Raw genomic sequence first — 17,448 nt, forward strand, 5'->3', positions numbered from 1 at the left:
AACTCTTCTTGAGAATGAACATGCACATACAGATACACACACATACTCTGTTTCTTGCACTCTCATATTTTCCTCCTCTTTCACCAAGGTTGAGCCACCATTATTAATGCATTCTGTGAGAATACCTGCAGTCTGATCAGTGGCTTTTCGTGTGGGAATCAAATGGTGATCCATCCACTGCTGAGAGTTGACTGAAGGCCAGATTTTTCAGATATACAGTTTATATTTGGACTATATGTAATAGTGATGGGGAAAAGAGCTTTCACATTAACTTCTTTGTAGTTTACATATTTTCCAGCAATTTGAGATTTTAAAGTTTAGATTATGATTTCAGGTTAGATAGAGTAGGTTGGAGCAGTTGATCTTAAAATTGGCTAGACTCAGAAAATTGGAGAAAAAGTTGAGATGTTTATAAGACTATTAAAAGGGCAAAAGAAGATCAGGAAAGTTGCTATAAACAAATGATTTATTTTAATTAGGTGTGGCAGAAATTAGGTATTTTCTTATTGTATGCTAAGTGTAGTTGATACTGTTCTTCCCAATTCATGTTTTTATAGTGTCAACAAGCTTTATAATTTTGGCTTTGTAATCATATGATGGTAATCCTTATATTGTATGGTAGTATCTTAATCTGTTTCTGTTTTCCAGACTTGCCTAATTGTAGCAATCATTTAGGGTGCTTATGAAATTCACAGAGTTTTTTAGGCTCCTCCTTTAAAATTAGGATTCATTAGGTCTAGAATGGTTATCAAGAATATGAATATGTATTTTCAACAATTCTTTATAGTCATGCAATTTAAGGAAACACTGATCTATTTGATTTTATTTCTAGCTAAGAGATTAAAATAGAGGGAAATTAACGATTAATAGGGTGACCCTTCCTTCTGTGCAGAACCTGTAGGCTAACAATGCTCCCACAGATTGATGGTCTAGGAAACTTTGTAAATTCAGAAATTTGATTTCATCACTTCACATGAAGGAGATAAACATCTATGTGAAGATTAACCAAACTCAGAAGAGACTTATTTGTAAACTGAAATTTCGTTTATAATGGATGACATAAACCAGAAACATGTAGACATTAGTCATTGAGTCCACCTTCACCCTTCTGATGGTAAATTGTCCAGTACAATTGTAGCACTTTTCAATGTGCATAGATTAGATTAGATGGATTTGGATATTCTAAAGGGTATTCCCAGATAATTATTATAGAAATATTCTTCCAACTCCAGGAATATTTCTGTCTAAGTGACCAGTATTTGTCCTTAGGATCACAGCAACTCCTCCCTAGGATGCTGATGAGTTCTTCCTCTTCAGTTCTCAATTTTCTAAACCCCAGGTAGACAACCACCTTTTTTTTATAACAAAATTACCTCAATCAAGCCAAGGACCGTATAAATTACTACACATACACCATTTCACTTAAGGACCACAGCAACCTTTTGAAATAGGTATGATTTTCATTTTACAAATGATGAAACTGAGGCTCAGAGATTTCCAGTAGTATTAATAATAATATACTACTATTTATAATACTATAAATAACAGTTATATCTTTTTCAGTATCTTGAGTCCAGAGATGGGCTATGTGGTTCATATGCATTATTTCATGCAATCTACACATAACCTACAAAGTGTATCCTGATTTAAAAGATGTCATCTAAATTTTAGAAAAGATGAGTAATTTTATTTATTCATTAAGATAGTAAATCAAGAAACATAGCAGCAGGTATAGAGGAGCAGTGTGCATGATCATTAAAAATGATGGCCTCACTTTTATGTGTGTTGGCTTTGAAATGTGTGAGAGGCAGCCAGGTAGAACTGTCTGGTGGACCTTTGAATTTTACAGTCTGAAGTTACAGCAAGAGATCTGGATAGTGATATAGATTTAGGAATAATGGTCATAATTGAAGTAAGGTGCCAATTTGGCAAACTTTCACCACCCCCCTGCCAAAATATACTGATAGTCTATATTCAAGTCATACTGTACTTACCATTCTTGAAATGTGACCTTTACTTTATTATTCTCCATGTCTTTGCTCATGCTTTTCCTTATTCTGAGATTTCCCTTCCTTTTCATCCCTCCTTGAGGAAAGTTCATCTTTCTTTCCTGGATATATTTCTCATTAACTATAAACAGTTTCTTCCTCTACCAAGTGTACTGATGATTCCTTTTAAAAAACACTTAATTACAGACTGCCTCATGTTTCAGTTGCTAAGATATGTGTTTTTTTTCCTACCCAAGTAACTTGCAAACCCTGTAACGCCACAGCTCTACTTTGTTTTTCTTTATGTCCTAGCATCGTCCCCATCGTAGATGCTCAATACTTGCTGAATTGAATTAGAGAATGTGAACTTTTTCTGACTTTATTTCTAAATTATGAGATTATATTCCACTTGGCCTCTGCAACCTTCTTTGTGTCAAGAATTTAGCCCTCTTACTTACTAACATTGATGCCAGTTGTCTGCACTAATGCTTTTTGAGACTAGGCAACTTTGGAAGGTGATTATAATAATTTAGAGAGTAACTTCCAATTTTAAAAACCTTTTATCATTTTGAGAAGAACACTTTTTTTGTAACTTACATGTAACCAGACTAGATTATTGTTTTAACAAAAATGTGTTTTGTTAAACAAAAATGGATACTATTATGGCAGTTTGTGTACTTGTGTGAGAATATTAACAAAACTTTTTCACTTCTAATGATTTTATTTTGGTTTTAGTGCGTTATATTTTGTTCTGCTTTGTTTTCCCAGTGAATACGGCTTTGCTGAAAAAGTAGTTGAGGGAATTACTGTTTCTGTAAATTCCATTGTCATCCGCATTGGAGCAAAAGCCTTCAATGCATCCTTTGAACTTTCCCAGCTACGGATCTATAGTGTAAATGCGAACTGGGAACATGGAGATTTAAGATTTGCTCGTATTCAGGATCCACAGAGAGGAGAGGTAAAGATTTTTTCCTTTTCTTTCTTTGTTTAAAAAATGTTTTAGTCATTGATTGATATAAAAGTACATTTACAGTGGTGTGTTAGTTTCTGCTTTACAACAAAGTAAATCAGCTATACATATACATATATCCCCATATCTCCTCCCTCGTGGGTCTCCCTCCCACCCTCACTATCCCACCCCTCTAGGTGGTCACAAAGCACCGAGCTGATCTCCCTGTGCTATGCGGCTGCTTCCCACTAGCTATCTATTTTACATTTGGTAGTATACATAAGTCCATACCACTCTCTCCAATAAAGATGTTAAAAAAATTTTTTTTAATAAATAAATTTTTAAAAAGTATATTTAAAATAATTACTTTTTATGGTTGCTTATATTCACATACTACTAGATTTACTTTTGCCCTTTAACTATACTTTTCTCTGTACTTTTAATCATTTAATTATATAATGTGCATATTTTAATGTTTTTACTGTAATATTTCAACTTGCAGAATTAATGAGTCCTATTTTAACTTCTTAGCTTCTCAGAATTGAATTTTAAATATACATAACTAAAATATGTTTTTAAAATTCTTCTTGGTTACATAATTCAAATGTTCTTTGTGCTTTATATTAAAATTAAATTACTTAGAATAAAACTGTTAACAGCTTTACAGATAATGAATATAATTATGAAGATGTGTTACTGAATTTGGAATTCTACAATTAAAAAAAATTAAAGCATAGTGAATAGATCTAGAATGTCATATGAAAATTAGTGAAGAAATACATTTTTATAATAACTTTTCTTTTGTTTTTACAAATCTACATTTTTCTTATTCTATTTTGTGTAAGTGAAGCTAATCTCTATATTCTCTTTAGGTTTTGACCTTTAAGGAAATAAATTGGCAGATGATTCGAATAGAGGCAGATGCTACCCAAAGCTCACATCTTGAAATTATGTGTGCTCCCGTTCGATTAATAACCAACCAATCAAAAATCAGAGTCACACTTAAAAGAAGAGTAAGTCAACAGGGTTACCCTTATGATTTATGTGATAGCTATTAGAGTTGATGGGAAATTTTAAATTATTTTTTAGCTGAAATATTGGCATATTAAAAGTGTAAAATAAAAGGAAATATAGTGCCTCAAGCAATATTTGAAGAAATCTAATGTAATGGTAACATTTTTCAGGTTTCTAAGTTTAATATTTAGATTTTTTTTTTAATGTGACTTTATTCGGAAATAGGGTCTTTTTAAAAAAATTATTTATATAATTTATTTATTTTTGGCTGTGTTGGGTCTTCGTTGCTGTGCGTGGGCTTTCTCCAGTTGCCGCGAGTGGGGGCTACTCTTCGTTGCGGTGCACGGGCTCCCTTATTGCGGTGGCTTCTCTTGTTGCGGAGCATGGGCTCTAGAGCACAGGCTCAATAGTTGTGGTGCACGGGCTTAGTTGCTCCGTGGCATGTGGGATCTTCCCAGACCAGGGCTCGAACCCATGTCCCCTGCATTGGCAGTTTCTTAACCACCGTGCCACCAGGGAAGCCCACAGATTTTTATTTTTGATAAATTGAGTAGGTTTCTCAGTTATCAAAGTTTTATTGAACATTAACTGTTTTATAATTTTACTTCTCCTTATTGAATCTTGCTCAGGAGTGGGTAAACGGTAAAGTCTTCACTATTAGTAACCAAAACGACTAGTTTTAGAAGGTTAAGATATGACTGGTAATTTAGATAAATAGGGACGATAGTTACTTAAGGATGTCAGTATTTGAGAGTCCACTGTGGATTGTGATGAAATTTAATGAGGGGGAATAACGACTTTTGTAAAAACTTGGCTCAATTAAAATCTCAACGATATGTTTTCTAGTACTAGACACAAATCACTGTACTAAATTGAATTTTTCAGAGTATGACAATACAGGTATTCTAAAATGTGAAATATGGTTAAAATAGCATTTCAGTTTTTTATTAAATTTTTTTTAAAGATTTATTTATTTTTGGCTGCATCGGGTCTTAGTTGAGGCATGTGGGATCTTTTGTGTGGCGCACGGGCTTCTCTCTAGTTATGATGTGTGGGTTTTCTCTTCTCTAGTTGTGGCGTGCAGGCTCCAGGGTGCGTGGGCTCTGTATTTGTGGCCTGTGGGTTCCAGAGCACATGGGCTCTGTAGTTTGCGGCACGTGGGCTCTAGGTGACGCGTGCGAGCCCGGTAGTTGTGGTGCATGGGCTTAGTTGCCCCACGCATGTGGGATCTTAGTTCCCCGCCCAGGGATCGAACCAGCGTCCCCTGCATTGTAAGTCAGGTTCTTTACCACTGGAGCACCAGGGAAGTCCCTTTAATTAATTTTAATGCCCCTTTTTCTATTAGAATTACAGTTGACCCTTGAACAACACAGTTTTGAACTGCATAGGTCCACTTATATGTGGATATTTTTCAACAGTAAATACTACAGTACTACATGGTCTGAGGCTGGTTGAATCTGTGGATGTGGAGGAACGTTGGATATGGAGGAAATTTGGATACAGAGGGCCGACTATAAGTTATATGCATTAACCCCGCATTGTTCAAGGGTCAACTGGGGTTGAATTAACATAGGTAATTTTATGATTTATTAGCTATAAATGAAAAATTAAATTATATAAATACTTGTACCTATATAACTTGTTCCTGTTAAAGTACAGGAATCTATCAGTCCTTTTTACCACTGTATCTCCAATACTAGGAGATATTCCTTCCATATTATAGGAACTCAATAAATATTTGGTGAATAAGGAAGGATCCATATTTAAACCATTGAAAAATTTAAAACTTTTAAAAGATACAAGTGCATTATAAGTTTTATTTCTTGGCTTAATTTTATGAATCATTTTTTCCTGACAGTTAAAGGATTGCAATGTCATTGCAACGAAGTTAGTTCTAATGCTGGATGACTTATTATGGGTTTTAACGGATTCCCAGTTGAAGGCTATGGTACAATATGCAAAATCTCTTAGTGAAGCAATAGAAAAATCAACAGACCAAAGGAAGAGTATGGCTCCTGAACCTACACAGGTATGCTATTATATGTTAATAGGAAAAACACTTCAGTTTACATGTAAATGGTTTAAAAATCAGAATGGTTGGTTGTTTTCTTTATGCAAAATAGATTATAATACTTTGAGTCCAAGAATCTTCTTATATATCTTACTATATTAATTTTACCTACATGGTATCTATATGAAAGCATATATTAAATGTATTTCTGTCTATATAGTACTTATCTTGTTTGGAGGTCTGTGCTTGGCATCAGAGTTACTGATAACATAAAAGTATTTTGGTGTTATAAATACTTCCTTTCAGGAAGTTAAAAAAATACAATTTAAAAATTACTAAAGTAAGTGCAAAAGGTGAAAACCTGGGTAATTATAGTCAAGGGAAAGAATGTAAGGATTAATATTAAAATAGGAAACTAAAGCCCTAGGGAATTGCTGAAGTTGAACACAAAACTGTTAGAATTGTCTGATGGCTGGGATGAAAATGGGGGAAGCTATTTATTGATCACTTTCTTAAAATCAGATGCATTACTAGTTTTTTCTTAAAAGAAAGAGGTATTCTAATCTTTCCTAGTAGTAAATTCTGAGAATTTGACATGAAGATTTTTGTAAAAGGGACGTTGAAAATCCCAATGTGTAGCGTCTTTTGATAATTTTATAAGTACGATTGACTTTTTATATCTATCCAATAAAGACTTAAAGGACATTGTGAAATCATACTTCTATGAATTATTTCATTAGAAACAGAGTAATTACATCTTAGATATATAGCTTGTTGGTGATCTGGCTGGTGCATGGGCTTTCCTGTGACTATCAGATTGGCATTGTTTACTGCCTGCCTGCTTTGTCATAAGGTGCAGGGCTACATGCTGTGGATGTAAAAATAAATATTGTCTGATCCTGCCCTCAAGGATCTCAGTGTAATGGGAAATCAAATATAAAACAAATCATTGCAGTTCAACGTATATGCGAGAGTGCAGAATTAAAAATGGGAATGATGAGATTATAGAAGCACAGAGAAGTTTTAATCAACTGCTTGTGGAGTTTGGAAAGGTTTCACAAAGAGGATAATGAAGTTAAGTCTTAAAAATGAGTAGAAGTTTCCAGGTGAGGGAAAGGGTATTTTGGACGAGGAAATAGAATCTGCAAAAGTATGATGGTGTTAAGGAGCATGGTATTTTCTGATAAAAATAAGGGGTTTGGTGTTCCTAGAGCATTATTTTTGAGAGTGAGGTACACATGCCTTGTGAATATATGACAACTTTCTAAGCTTTAAAGAAATTGTTTCACACCTTCCATTTTGAGGCGTACTCTTTCTTAAATTTGGGCTACGTGAGAATGTTCTTGTGTTAAGATGTCTGACTGGTTCTCCCTTTCCATAATTCCTCGTATCCTAGTATCCTACTTTACAAATGAAAGGCATTCTTCTTACTCATCCTCATTCTTACTCTGATGGATTTGTTGGGGTGTGGGGGGTTGGGAAGGGAGGGTTTTGACTCAAAAACCTCTGGAAAATAAGACAGGCAATTTGAAATATTGCTGTCCATGTTGGAAGTGAATGACCCATGACAGACTAACAAATTAAGTGATTCCCACTTCTTTGCTTTCAACACATTTGAAGGAAGTTTAATAAATGTCAGCTGCTAGACTATTAAAAATAATTTTTTACAATAGATCACTTTGTGAATCCTGGCATGTAACTTGAAAGAGTTCAAAGAGTCGTGTCACACTGCTAAAACAAAATTCATTTCATTCTAATCTACTTATTTATGTTAACAAAGTTTCCCAGAGCTTTAAACGATAAAAACAAACAGAGAATTGATGGTGAACCCTGTATCATTCTACCAATAATTAATATTTATCCAATAAGATGTCTTCATAATTCTTCAAGGGAACCTAATTTTAAAAGTTTGATGAACAGAATACTGGACCATAGCGTAGAATAGAGTTTTCCTAGGCAGGTAGCCTGAGTTTAAGCAGAAGTAAGTGGCAACTAGACATGATGAGTATTATATGTTTACTTTTCCTATAGGCATGCAGAAGCCAATGGAAGTTTTAAAATAGGAAACAAAAGTCAAGTATGACATGGTAGTATTATAGAGGGTAGACTGAAGAGTAGGAAGATTGCTATTCTAGGGGAGGAGTGGACTTGGACCTCTGGTAATGGTTTGAAGAAGAAAAAACAAGCCAAATTGGGGAAAGACATCTGAGTCTTTCACCAGTTGAGGATAAAGAAGAGAGAAGAGAACTTTTCAAATAATTGGTAATTCCATTAGTCAATAGAATAAATGCAGAAGGAAGCAGGTTTGATTAAGGGAGGTAAGGCTGAGAAAAGGTAATAATGAGTTCCATTTTGGAGTGGGAAAAATAATTAAAGAAGTACAGGAGATAATATTTTACAATATTACCATCATAGACATAAACACTAGTCTGTTAAGGCTTGCAATAAGGATTTATGTAGCTTAGGATGTCATTAACAGAGATGGTAATTGAAATTAAAGACCAATAGACAAAGTGTTGATGTTACTGTAGCTCTTACTTGTGCAATATGTAGATATGTTTATATAAAATAGAATGTAGATTAGGAAGCTAGATAAAGATACAGATTAGGAAACTAGAAACAAGGACAAAATTCTGTAATCCTACCACCATAACAAAACCAGTGTTATCATTTTGAGGTATTTCCTTACAGATTTTTTGCCTAAGCATCTGCATTTTTCCCTAGTTTTAGTAAGGATGTAGTAGCAAATGGCTATAGTTTTCTTCCATGTCATTAGTATTTGTAATTAGTATTTTTTGTCATGCCATAATATTTTATAGTAGATGTACTTAACCATTCACATTACTGTGGAGCTTCTTTCTTGGGTAGTAGTTGTCACGTCACTACTTTAGTTATCATACAGAATGTCCTGATCACTTGAGGTACCAAGAGAGTGCATTACAGAGTGAAATAGGTGACAGTTTTCCTTTGCTCAACTTTATAACTTGAGAGCCTTACAAACTTGAAAATTAAGAGTTTTTTAAGATTATTCATGAGGCAAAAGAATTTATAGTGACCCACTTTTCCCCCCACAATTGTCATCCAAAAACCTAAATCTACCTCAGAATGAAGAAAAGTGTTTGTAGGGAGATTAATGCTTATGTTTTTATTTGTATCAGTATTTGTCTTGATGAAAAAGAGGATACATGATTAAAGAAATACAGGAGAGTGTTTTCTTTCAAAACAGTACCATCATAGACATAAATAATAGTCTGTAAGGCTTTGAAAGTAGATGGGGGAAAACGTAAGAAAAAGTGATTTTTCTGATAGAAATCAGTTTAACAGTTAATTAGTAAAAAAGCTTACTTGAGCCCCTAGAATTTAAGCCTTCACAACTATATTTCATCTTTGCTTTTCTTTAAATAGTGTGGGCCCCAATCATTTTCATTGAGAGATTCTCATTTACTGAGTACACTTTGAAATTCTTTTACAGTATGACCATAGTTTTTACTATTAAGAATATGTATATTGTATACAAGCTATATGTATATAGTACTTTAATTTTCTGTAAATAACTATACTTTTAATGAACTGTTCTTAATCAGAAAAATTTTTAATATTTTTAATAATAAATCTGGTCTTCATTTTGTTAATTGTTAACCAGAGTTTCATGTATAGTTCTATGGCTAACATGTACATATCATCTCACAGTATTCTTGTGTATGCAGAGTTATTTTAGGCTGTTGGAGGTTCACAGATGTCTTTATACTTCAACAGTATTCTGTTTTTTCTCTTTGGGGAGAAAAGAATGTGAACTCACAATCCGTTATAAATCTCTTCTGCTTTCTGGCTTCTTCAGATATCCAAGTTCAGAGGACATACCACACCTCTTAAGAGGCATGAGAGCACGTACAGTACTAAATAATATCACAAGTGCTTTTACAAAGTAATGATTTATTTCTACAGGACATAAAATAGTGTATATAGCTGATCACATTTGTTTTCTTTTTCAATATATAAAACTAATAATATTTAAATAAGCTGCCTTTAATAGTTAAAAATATATTTTCTAAAACAGGAAGGGCTATAAATATATAAATATAGCTATTCAGGTATTTACTAAAATGTATTGGGTTCATATTCAAATTATTTACATTTCTCCAGTTTTTAGGCTTTAGTTTTATTCCTACATAATTCAGAAAACATTTTAGGAAACTGAGTTACTGATACAAAAGAAAATGTATTTGCTTATTTTTTATGACTTTATTACTAAAAATATTTCAGTTTTTTTGAGTGGGGAATGTCAAATATTTAACTTGCAGTGCTAAGGCAGTTTTGAATCTTTTAGAGCTCTACAGTAGCCCCATCTACCCAGCAAGTGAAGACACCACAGACTTCAAATGCTCCTGATCTAAATGATGCAATTGTGAAACTATTCAATGACTTTGATGTTAAAGAAACCTCCCATCACTTAGTGATTTCTCATCTAGATCTACACATATGTGATGATATTCATGCTAAAGAAAAAGGTAATAAATAATAAAAGCTGCTGTTTGAAACTATTTTTGGTTTTTCTAGAACTTACTACACATCTGGATTGTTTATCGTATGCAATATATAGTCTGTACTCTTAAGATAACTAGTCATAATTTTATCATTCATTGAGGTATGTAGGTGAAAGGTGTAATTTTAAGCATTGTATATTGGTATAAAATTTTATTTTGCTTTAATAGTACCTCAACATAATTAATTGTTAGCTGTCAATGCTAATGGTAAAATTCGTTTTTTTTTCACGACTGACATCCTTAGAGGTTGATGAAAAATTAGACTAGCCTTTGAATTAACTTTTTCATAATTTTGAAATTGTCTGTAAATTAAATTTTAGTCCACACTCAATTCATAATTATTTGCACGTGTATTTTCACTCGATCTTAGACAAAAGGCCGAAAAGCGATGCACATGCATTTTCAGCATGATGGTTTATCTACATTTTTCTGACCCTATGTGCATATAAACACAACTATGTGGCTGTTTAACATTTCTTGTGTCTCCTTACTCCAGATCCTCCCTAAATTTGGTCAGGAAGCTAAATCCCAGTTAGGAAGGTTTTTTCTTTCCTTTTAGCTTTTGCTTCTCTTATTTTTCCCTATTTAGTAAACACAGGTAATGGGGTTAGCAGGGAGCTGCTCTTGGTCATTTTGAAAATCTGTGGTTCCACACTCTAGGTGCTGGGCATTTCTGTTTCTCCTCCAGAGAGTGTCTCTGGCCCATAAGCGTTGGAAGGACTCGTCAGGTAGTCCTGCCTCTAGGACAGTGTTTCTCACACCTTGGTGAGCATGAGAATCAAGCTGAGAATCTTTTTTCAATGGAGACATCCAACCTGGGGCCTCAGACCTGAATCAGAATCTATGTCTATGAGAGTTGTTGCTCTGAATTTTTAAAGCTGAGAGAGTGAATATTGAGACCAACCCCTGTAACTTATGTTGCTCCTATACTTAGCAATGGAAGTTACCTTGCCTTCTCAGAAAGGGCAGCCAGATATCAGCTACCAGATAAAAGGGTGGAGCAGCAAAGGTAAGGAAGTTTTGGAGTTTGGAGAGAGATTTGCTGTCTTTTGTTTGTCTACCTTTGTCATTTGGCTTGTAGTTGGCATCTTCTGCTTTAGTGATTTGAAAGGAAAATCCAAAAAGTTAAAACAAACCAAAATAACAAAATGAGGGGTCAAGGTTAAGTGATCAGCAAAAACCCAGAAAACTGTTTTCTCAGCTCTTTTACATTCCTCCCTCTATATTCCCTCATAGAATAAGCTAAATGATGTTATTTAAGGAGAAAACCCCTCCACCAAAATAGCTTCCTCATCTTAAAGATCTATAATCAGTTCTCTGCTATTCTAAAATCCAGAAGGGTCTGAAATGCTTTTTCATAAGTTTGTAAAGAATTCATTTGCTGGCAAAACTTCATCTAAATGAGCACGTTGCTATTTATCATCTTTCTTATACCCGCTTAGTGTAAATACTTGAGTTTTGCTGCAGAATTACTATCTTTTGTTACTTAGTGCTGCCTCAGAACCTGCTGGCAGTTCATATATGTATGTATACACAGGTATACATACTTTAATAAGATCTAAAACAGTTCTGAATTCTGAAACATTTGGCTCCAAGGGTTTTAAATAAGGGATTGTAGATCTGTACTAGAAATTCTGCCGGTTGAGATAAATTGCAGTTAACAAATTAATATAGAGAGTGTGTACATAGCTCTATACTAATTTGTATTTGATTTGTCTATGCTGTTTTAATGTTTGAGTTCTATGTTGGAGTTACACTGACTTTTCATCTACTTTGGATTTCTCTTTTACCTTTTTTTATTTTTATTTTTTCTTCTAGTTTTATTGAGGTATAATTGACATACAGCACTGTATAAGTTTAAGGCATACAGCATAATGATTTGACTTACATACATCATGAAATGATTATCACAGTAAGTTTAGTGACCATCATCATTTCATATAGATACAAAATTAAAGAAATTAAATTTTCCTTGTGATGAGAACTCTTAGGATTTATTCTCTTAACTTTCATGTACAACATACGGCAGTGTTAATTACATTTATCATGTTGTACATTATATTCCTAGTACTTATTTATCTTATAACTGAAAGTTTGTACCTTTTGACTGCCTTCATCGCATTCTCCCTTCCCCCACCCCTTGCCTCTTGTAACAACAAATCTGATCTCTTTTTCTATGAGTTTGTTTGCTTTTGAAGTTTAGTTGACCTACAGCACTATGTTAGTTCCTATTACACAACATAGTGATTCATTATTTCTATACATTTCAAAATGATCACCGTGATAAGTCTAGTTATGATCTGTCCCCGTACAAAGATACTATGTAATTATTGACTATATTCCCCACACTGTACATTTCATACCCATGACTCATTTATTTCACAACTGGAAGTTTGTACCACTTAATCTCCCTCACCTATTTTTCTTCTTCCCCTATCCCCCTGCCCTCTGGCAATCACCTATTGACAAATACTGTATGATTTCACTTATATGTGGAATCTAAAAAACAAAATAAATGAACAGACATAACAAAACAGAAACAGTTTTAGATACTTCCAATCTTTTTTTTTTTTTTTCTTGGAGCATCATTTATTTTCATTTAAAACATGATTTTTGTATTAAAATATAGTAGTATAGTTTACAGAATTCAAGAACATTTACAAAAGAAAGCATGAAATTTCAAAGGCATTTGTCACTAGTACCAGAGAACCAGGGTTCTCATACTTCTGCCATTCTTGGGTATTTTACTGGCAGAGTCTGAGCAGCATAATGAGATTTCTGGCAACTCCAAATCATTGCAACTTCTATCCCCTGTGCCTTCAGTTGCTCCTGAATCTCTTCTCAGAAGTTTTATAAGCATAAGCGTATTTGTCCAAAGCACAAGTAAATTTAATTAAGATTATGTCCACCAAAATCAAGCAACTCTTCATTTGAAATATTATTTTTTTAAATTATCCCCAATTAAAGCACTATTTCAGCATACTATGCTGGTTAGTGACACATGTCTGAAGGCAGATTGTCTGGACTCTCTACCATGCAACAGCTGTGTGACCTTGAATGAGTAACTTAACCTCTATGTTCTTCAATTTCATTGGCCCTTCATAAGATTGTTACAAGATTTAAATGGGTCAGCATTTGTAAAGCATCTAGAAAATTACTTGGAATATAATAAGTGGTACAAACCTTGTTGTACAGAGCCCTAAAGTTTTATTTTTCTACAGCTTTATTTTCAGGTAGAAGGAATATGGCTATCCATATAAGGAGTTTCATAACCTCATCTTGAGGTGATAACCTTGGGTGGAATATATCTATCGGTCAACTTTCTAGTGATCCAACCTTTAGTATCATTAGAAGGGAAGGCAAAGTGCCAAAAAAGAGAACTTCTAACCCTAAAGAGCTGTTTAAGGGTGTTTTGACATCCCAAAAAGCAATAGAAAGACTAGGACAAATGGAAGCCCTGCCAAATAGCATTTATTTCAAAAATGTGAGAGACTTGATCTCTAAATTCTATTTTGAAGAATCACATTTTAAACCAAGGGGCAAACATTAATGCCACATTCTATTCAGTGGCATTTAAAGAAGACCAACTACATTTACTTAAGGGTGTTTTGGGGAGGTTGTTTTATTTTTTGTCTGATAGATTCTAAAAGCATAGATTCTATTCCAAATACCATATCTAAGAAATTATCTAAGCTTCTGCCCAACTAGATGACAGAAGCTTATTCTAAGAGTGAGGATCCATGCTTTTGCTCTATTATAATATACCCATAATTAAATGGCAGTAAAAAACTAGCAATCTTAAGTTTTTCTGATAAGCCTGGCTTAGTAATTCTCAAGCTTTTTAGTCTCAGGACCACTTTACACTCTCAAAAACTATTAAGAACCTCAAGAGGTTTTTTTACGTGGATTATATCAATAAATATTTACAGAATTAGAACATTTGAAATGGAAAAAAAAATTTTTTTTTTTGGATACTTCCAATCTTAACATAGCTCTGTGACTTTAGAAAACTTACCTAACCTAGTAGATTCAATTGCTTCTTCAACAAGAGGCAGGATGATATAAGGCAGTGGTTAGGATTTCCTGGTTTCAAAACCAGCCCTACACTAACTGATTGTATGACCTTGGCCTATTTGCTTAATTTTCTTATCTAGAAAATAGGCATAATATTAATGGTATCTATTTCATCGGGTTGCCATGAAGAGCAAATGAATAAGTACACTTTAAAAATTTTAAACAATGTTTGGCGTATGGTAAATATATGCCAAATATATATGTAAATATAAAAGTTCTGCTATTCTTGTATCCTCACCTTTTAGCTTAGTACCTTGCAGGGGATAGGGGCTCAATAAATACTTACTAGGTTGAATTGCATTTCTTTCTTTTTCCAAAAAATATTTATTTATTTATTTATTGTCTGCATTGGGACTTAGTGTGGCACGTAGGATCTTTCGTTGTGGTACACAGGCTTCTCTCTAGTTGGGGTGCACAGGCTTCTCTCTAGTTGTGGCACGCAGGCTCCAGAGCGCATGGGCTCTGTAGTTGTGGCACTCAGGCTCCCTAGTTGTGGCATGAGGGCTTATAGTTGCCCTGTGACATGTGGAAACCTAGTTCCCGGACCAGGGATTGAACCAGTGTCCCCTGCATTGCAAGGCAGATTCTTAACCACTGGACCACCAGGGAAATCCCTGAATTGCATTTCTTAAAATCCTTATTGTATTAACCTCGGTAACAGAGAGACAGTTATCACTGCTTGGACTGCAGGTATGGTAAATGAAATGTTTCTTATATTTGCTTAATACTTCTTTCTCTGTCTCTCTTTCAATTTCATCTTTTTCCTTTCCCAGAGTCAAACAGACGTATTACTGGAGGGGCTATGCAACTGTCTTTTACACAGCTAACTATAGATTATTATCCTTATCACAAAGCAGGTTTGTATAACAGTTTATTTAAAAGATGTAAATCTTGCTTTTAAATTATATAGCCAATTTATTTTGTTTTGTTGTTATTTTATTATTTTGTTTTAATTTTTTAAGGAGAAAAGAGATCAAGGCATTTATTATTTCCCCCCCGCCCGGCAGTATCTTACCAAGAAAATGTAATTGCCATGGAAGATATTCATGAATCTTATATTAAGGTTTATGTAGATGATTAGTAAATATAATTGTTAGAAATTGAAAATATTGTAAACTGATTTAAAACTTAAAAAAATTAGAAGATAGAAGACATATTTGTGCTATTTTGTTAATTATGACAAAAGCAAGTTATTAATGTTTTGAATTTTTTAATTATATATATTCAAAAATCAAAAAAGAAAATAAAGCAAAAGGATAACAGTGATTTTAGTTAAATTGTAGGATTCCAGGAACTTTTTTTAAAAAACTTTTTTGTATTTTCTAAATTTCATCAATAGATAAGAGTTAATAGGTTCTTTAATAATCACATATTGATAGGCACTTTCCCCCCCAAATAATAAAAACAAAAATATGTATGTTTATGGCCAAATTAAGTAATTTGACCTTATACTCATCTCTGCATTTTGGTGATATGTGGCTTTTTATTTTTTAATTCATACAAATAAGAAAAAACAAATAACTATAATGAGTTTTCTAGAACTTTTAAAATATGATAAAATTTTTCTCTTCACAAATTTCAGTTTCTCAGTGTTTGTCATTTCTGTGTCAGTACCTGGTAGAATTTAAAGGTTGTACTATTTGTTTAGAGTTTTGTTTGAAGGGCTTTGTCTTACAGTTTGACCTCCTGATTCATAAGTGACTTACATATACTGAAAATAATTTTTACCATAGAAATCATTCCTATTTAGAAGGTAAAACTTTTAGTCATAAAGTAGGTTTTATTTTCTTAACCCTTTTATGTAGATCCTACTTTTCTTAATTGCTACAGATAAACCTAATAATCCTGATTTAAAATTTTTCCTCCAAAAATCCTATATGTGATATATATACACATATACATACATATATATATGTGTGTGTATACATACATACATATATATATATGGCTGCATTTACTCACTTTACAACAAATCTCTGATGAAGAGACTTTTTCCTATATGGTATTTACTGGGATTCTATTCAATGGAGGCATGCCAGGGGTTGAGCATTCAGTGAAGGGTGACCAGCATTGCTGCTTCTTATTGAAACTTTGAGTGATGTTCTACCTCAGATAGGTTCTAGACAGAAACCCTCCCAGGTTATTTGCTTTTGACACTCTTTCCCTCTATTCTAAATGTTTTACTCATATTTTCTAGGAAGATTAATGTCTGTAGTAGGTGAAAGCTTCAAATTTATTAGAAGGTTAAAGAATCCCTTGAGAAAATGAATATTTATCATTAGAAGCTCTGCTATAATTGAATAAATGAAAAATGTGCATTTTTCAGTGAAATACTTGTTATTCATTTTACAGGAGATAGTTGTAATCATTGGATGTATTTTAGTGATGCAACGAAAATAAAAAATGGTTGGGCCAACGAGTTGTTACATGAATTTGAGTGCAACGTTGAAATGCTTAAACAGGCTGTAAAGGATCATGATGTAGGTTCACCTCCTAAATCCCCAACACATGCCTCTCCCCAGCACACACAAACAGGTATTTTACCTCTAACAACATTATGTCATTCCCCTGATATTAATTGGGTGTGTGTATGTGTGTGAGTGTGTGTGTATGTTCACCATATGGTATTTTCTGTAAATAAATATGGTGTTTAATTAATGTCTAAAAAGCCTGTACCTCATTCGGATCATAGGCCTATAGATCAAAGCACTTTTTAATTTAATATGACTAATAAAAGTAATACCCATGTAGAATATTTCAGACTCTTAAATGACAGGTAGATTTCTCTTTTTAACAAGAATTCCACCCAAAAGTTATTGTATGAGAGTTTCTTCAATGTGATATGATTCCCATTTAAAGAATAATTAT

At 33.4% G+C, this 17,448-nt stretch overlaps 1 protein-coding gene across 8 annotated transcripts in view; it reads left to right on the forward strand.

Moving 5' to 3' along the window:
- Nucleotides 1-17,448, forward strand: part of BLTP3B (bridge-like lipid transfer protein family member 3B) — a 96,185-nt gene that overhangs the window by 40,652 nt on the left and 38,085 nt on the right. For 7 of the 8 annotated variants that reach the window (XR_003003963.1, XR_003003964.1, XM_024751311.1 and 4 more), the window contains 6 exons: nucleotides 2,757-2,946; nucleotides 3,810-3,950; nucleotides 5,810-5,980; nucleotides 10,290-10,470; nucleotides 15,354-15,437; nucleotides 16,933-17,115. Coding sequence is in view for 6 of the 8 variants with exons in the window: in XM_024751311.1 (XP_024607079.1) it covers nucleotides 2,757-2,946; nucleotides 3,810-3,950; nucleotides 5,810-5,980; nucleotides 10,290-10,470; nucleotides 15,354-15,437; nucleotides 16,933-17,115 (950 nt within the window). In the remaining 2 variants the exon portion in view is untranslated. The remainder of the gene's footprint in view (nucleotides 1-2,756; nucleotides 2,947-3,809; nucleotides 3,951-5,809; nucleotides 5,981-10,289; nucleotides 10,471-15,353; nucleotides 15,438-16,932; nucleotides 17,116-17,448) is intronic. The other variant, XM_024751314.1, reaches the window with a different exon arrangement.

This window comes from Neophocaena asiaeorientalis, unplaced genomic scaffold, assembly GCF_003031525.2.
Source record: "Neophocaena asiaeorientalis asiaeorientalis breed wild unplaced genomic scaffold, Neophocaena_asiaeorientalis_V1.1 scaffold318, whole genome shotgun sequence".
Lineage (NCBI taxonomy): Eukaryota > Metazoa > Chordata > Mammalia > Artiodactyla > Phocoenidae > Neophocaena > Neophocaena asiaeorientalis.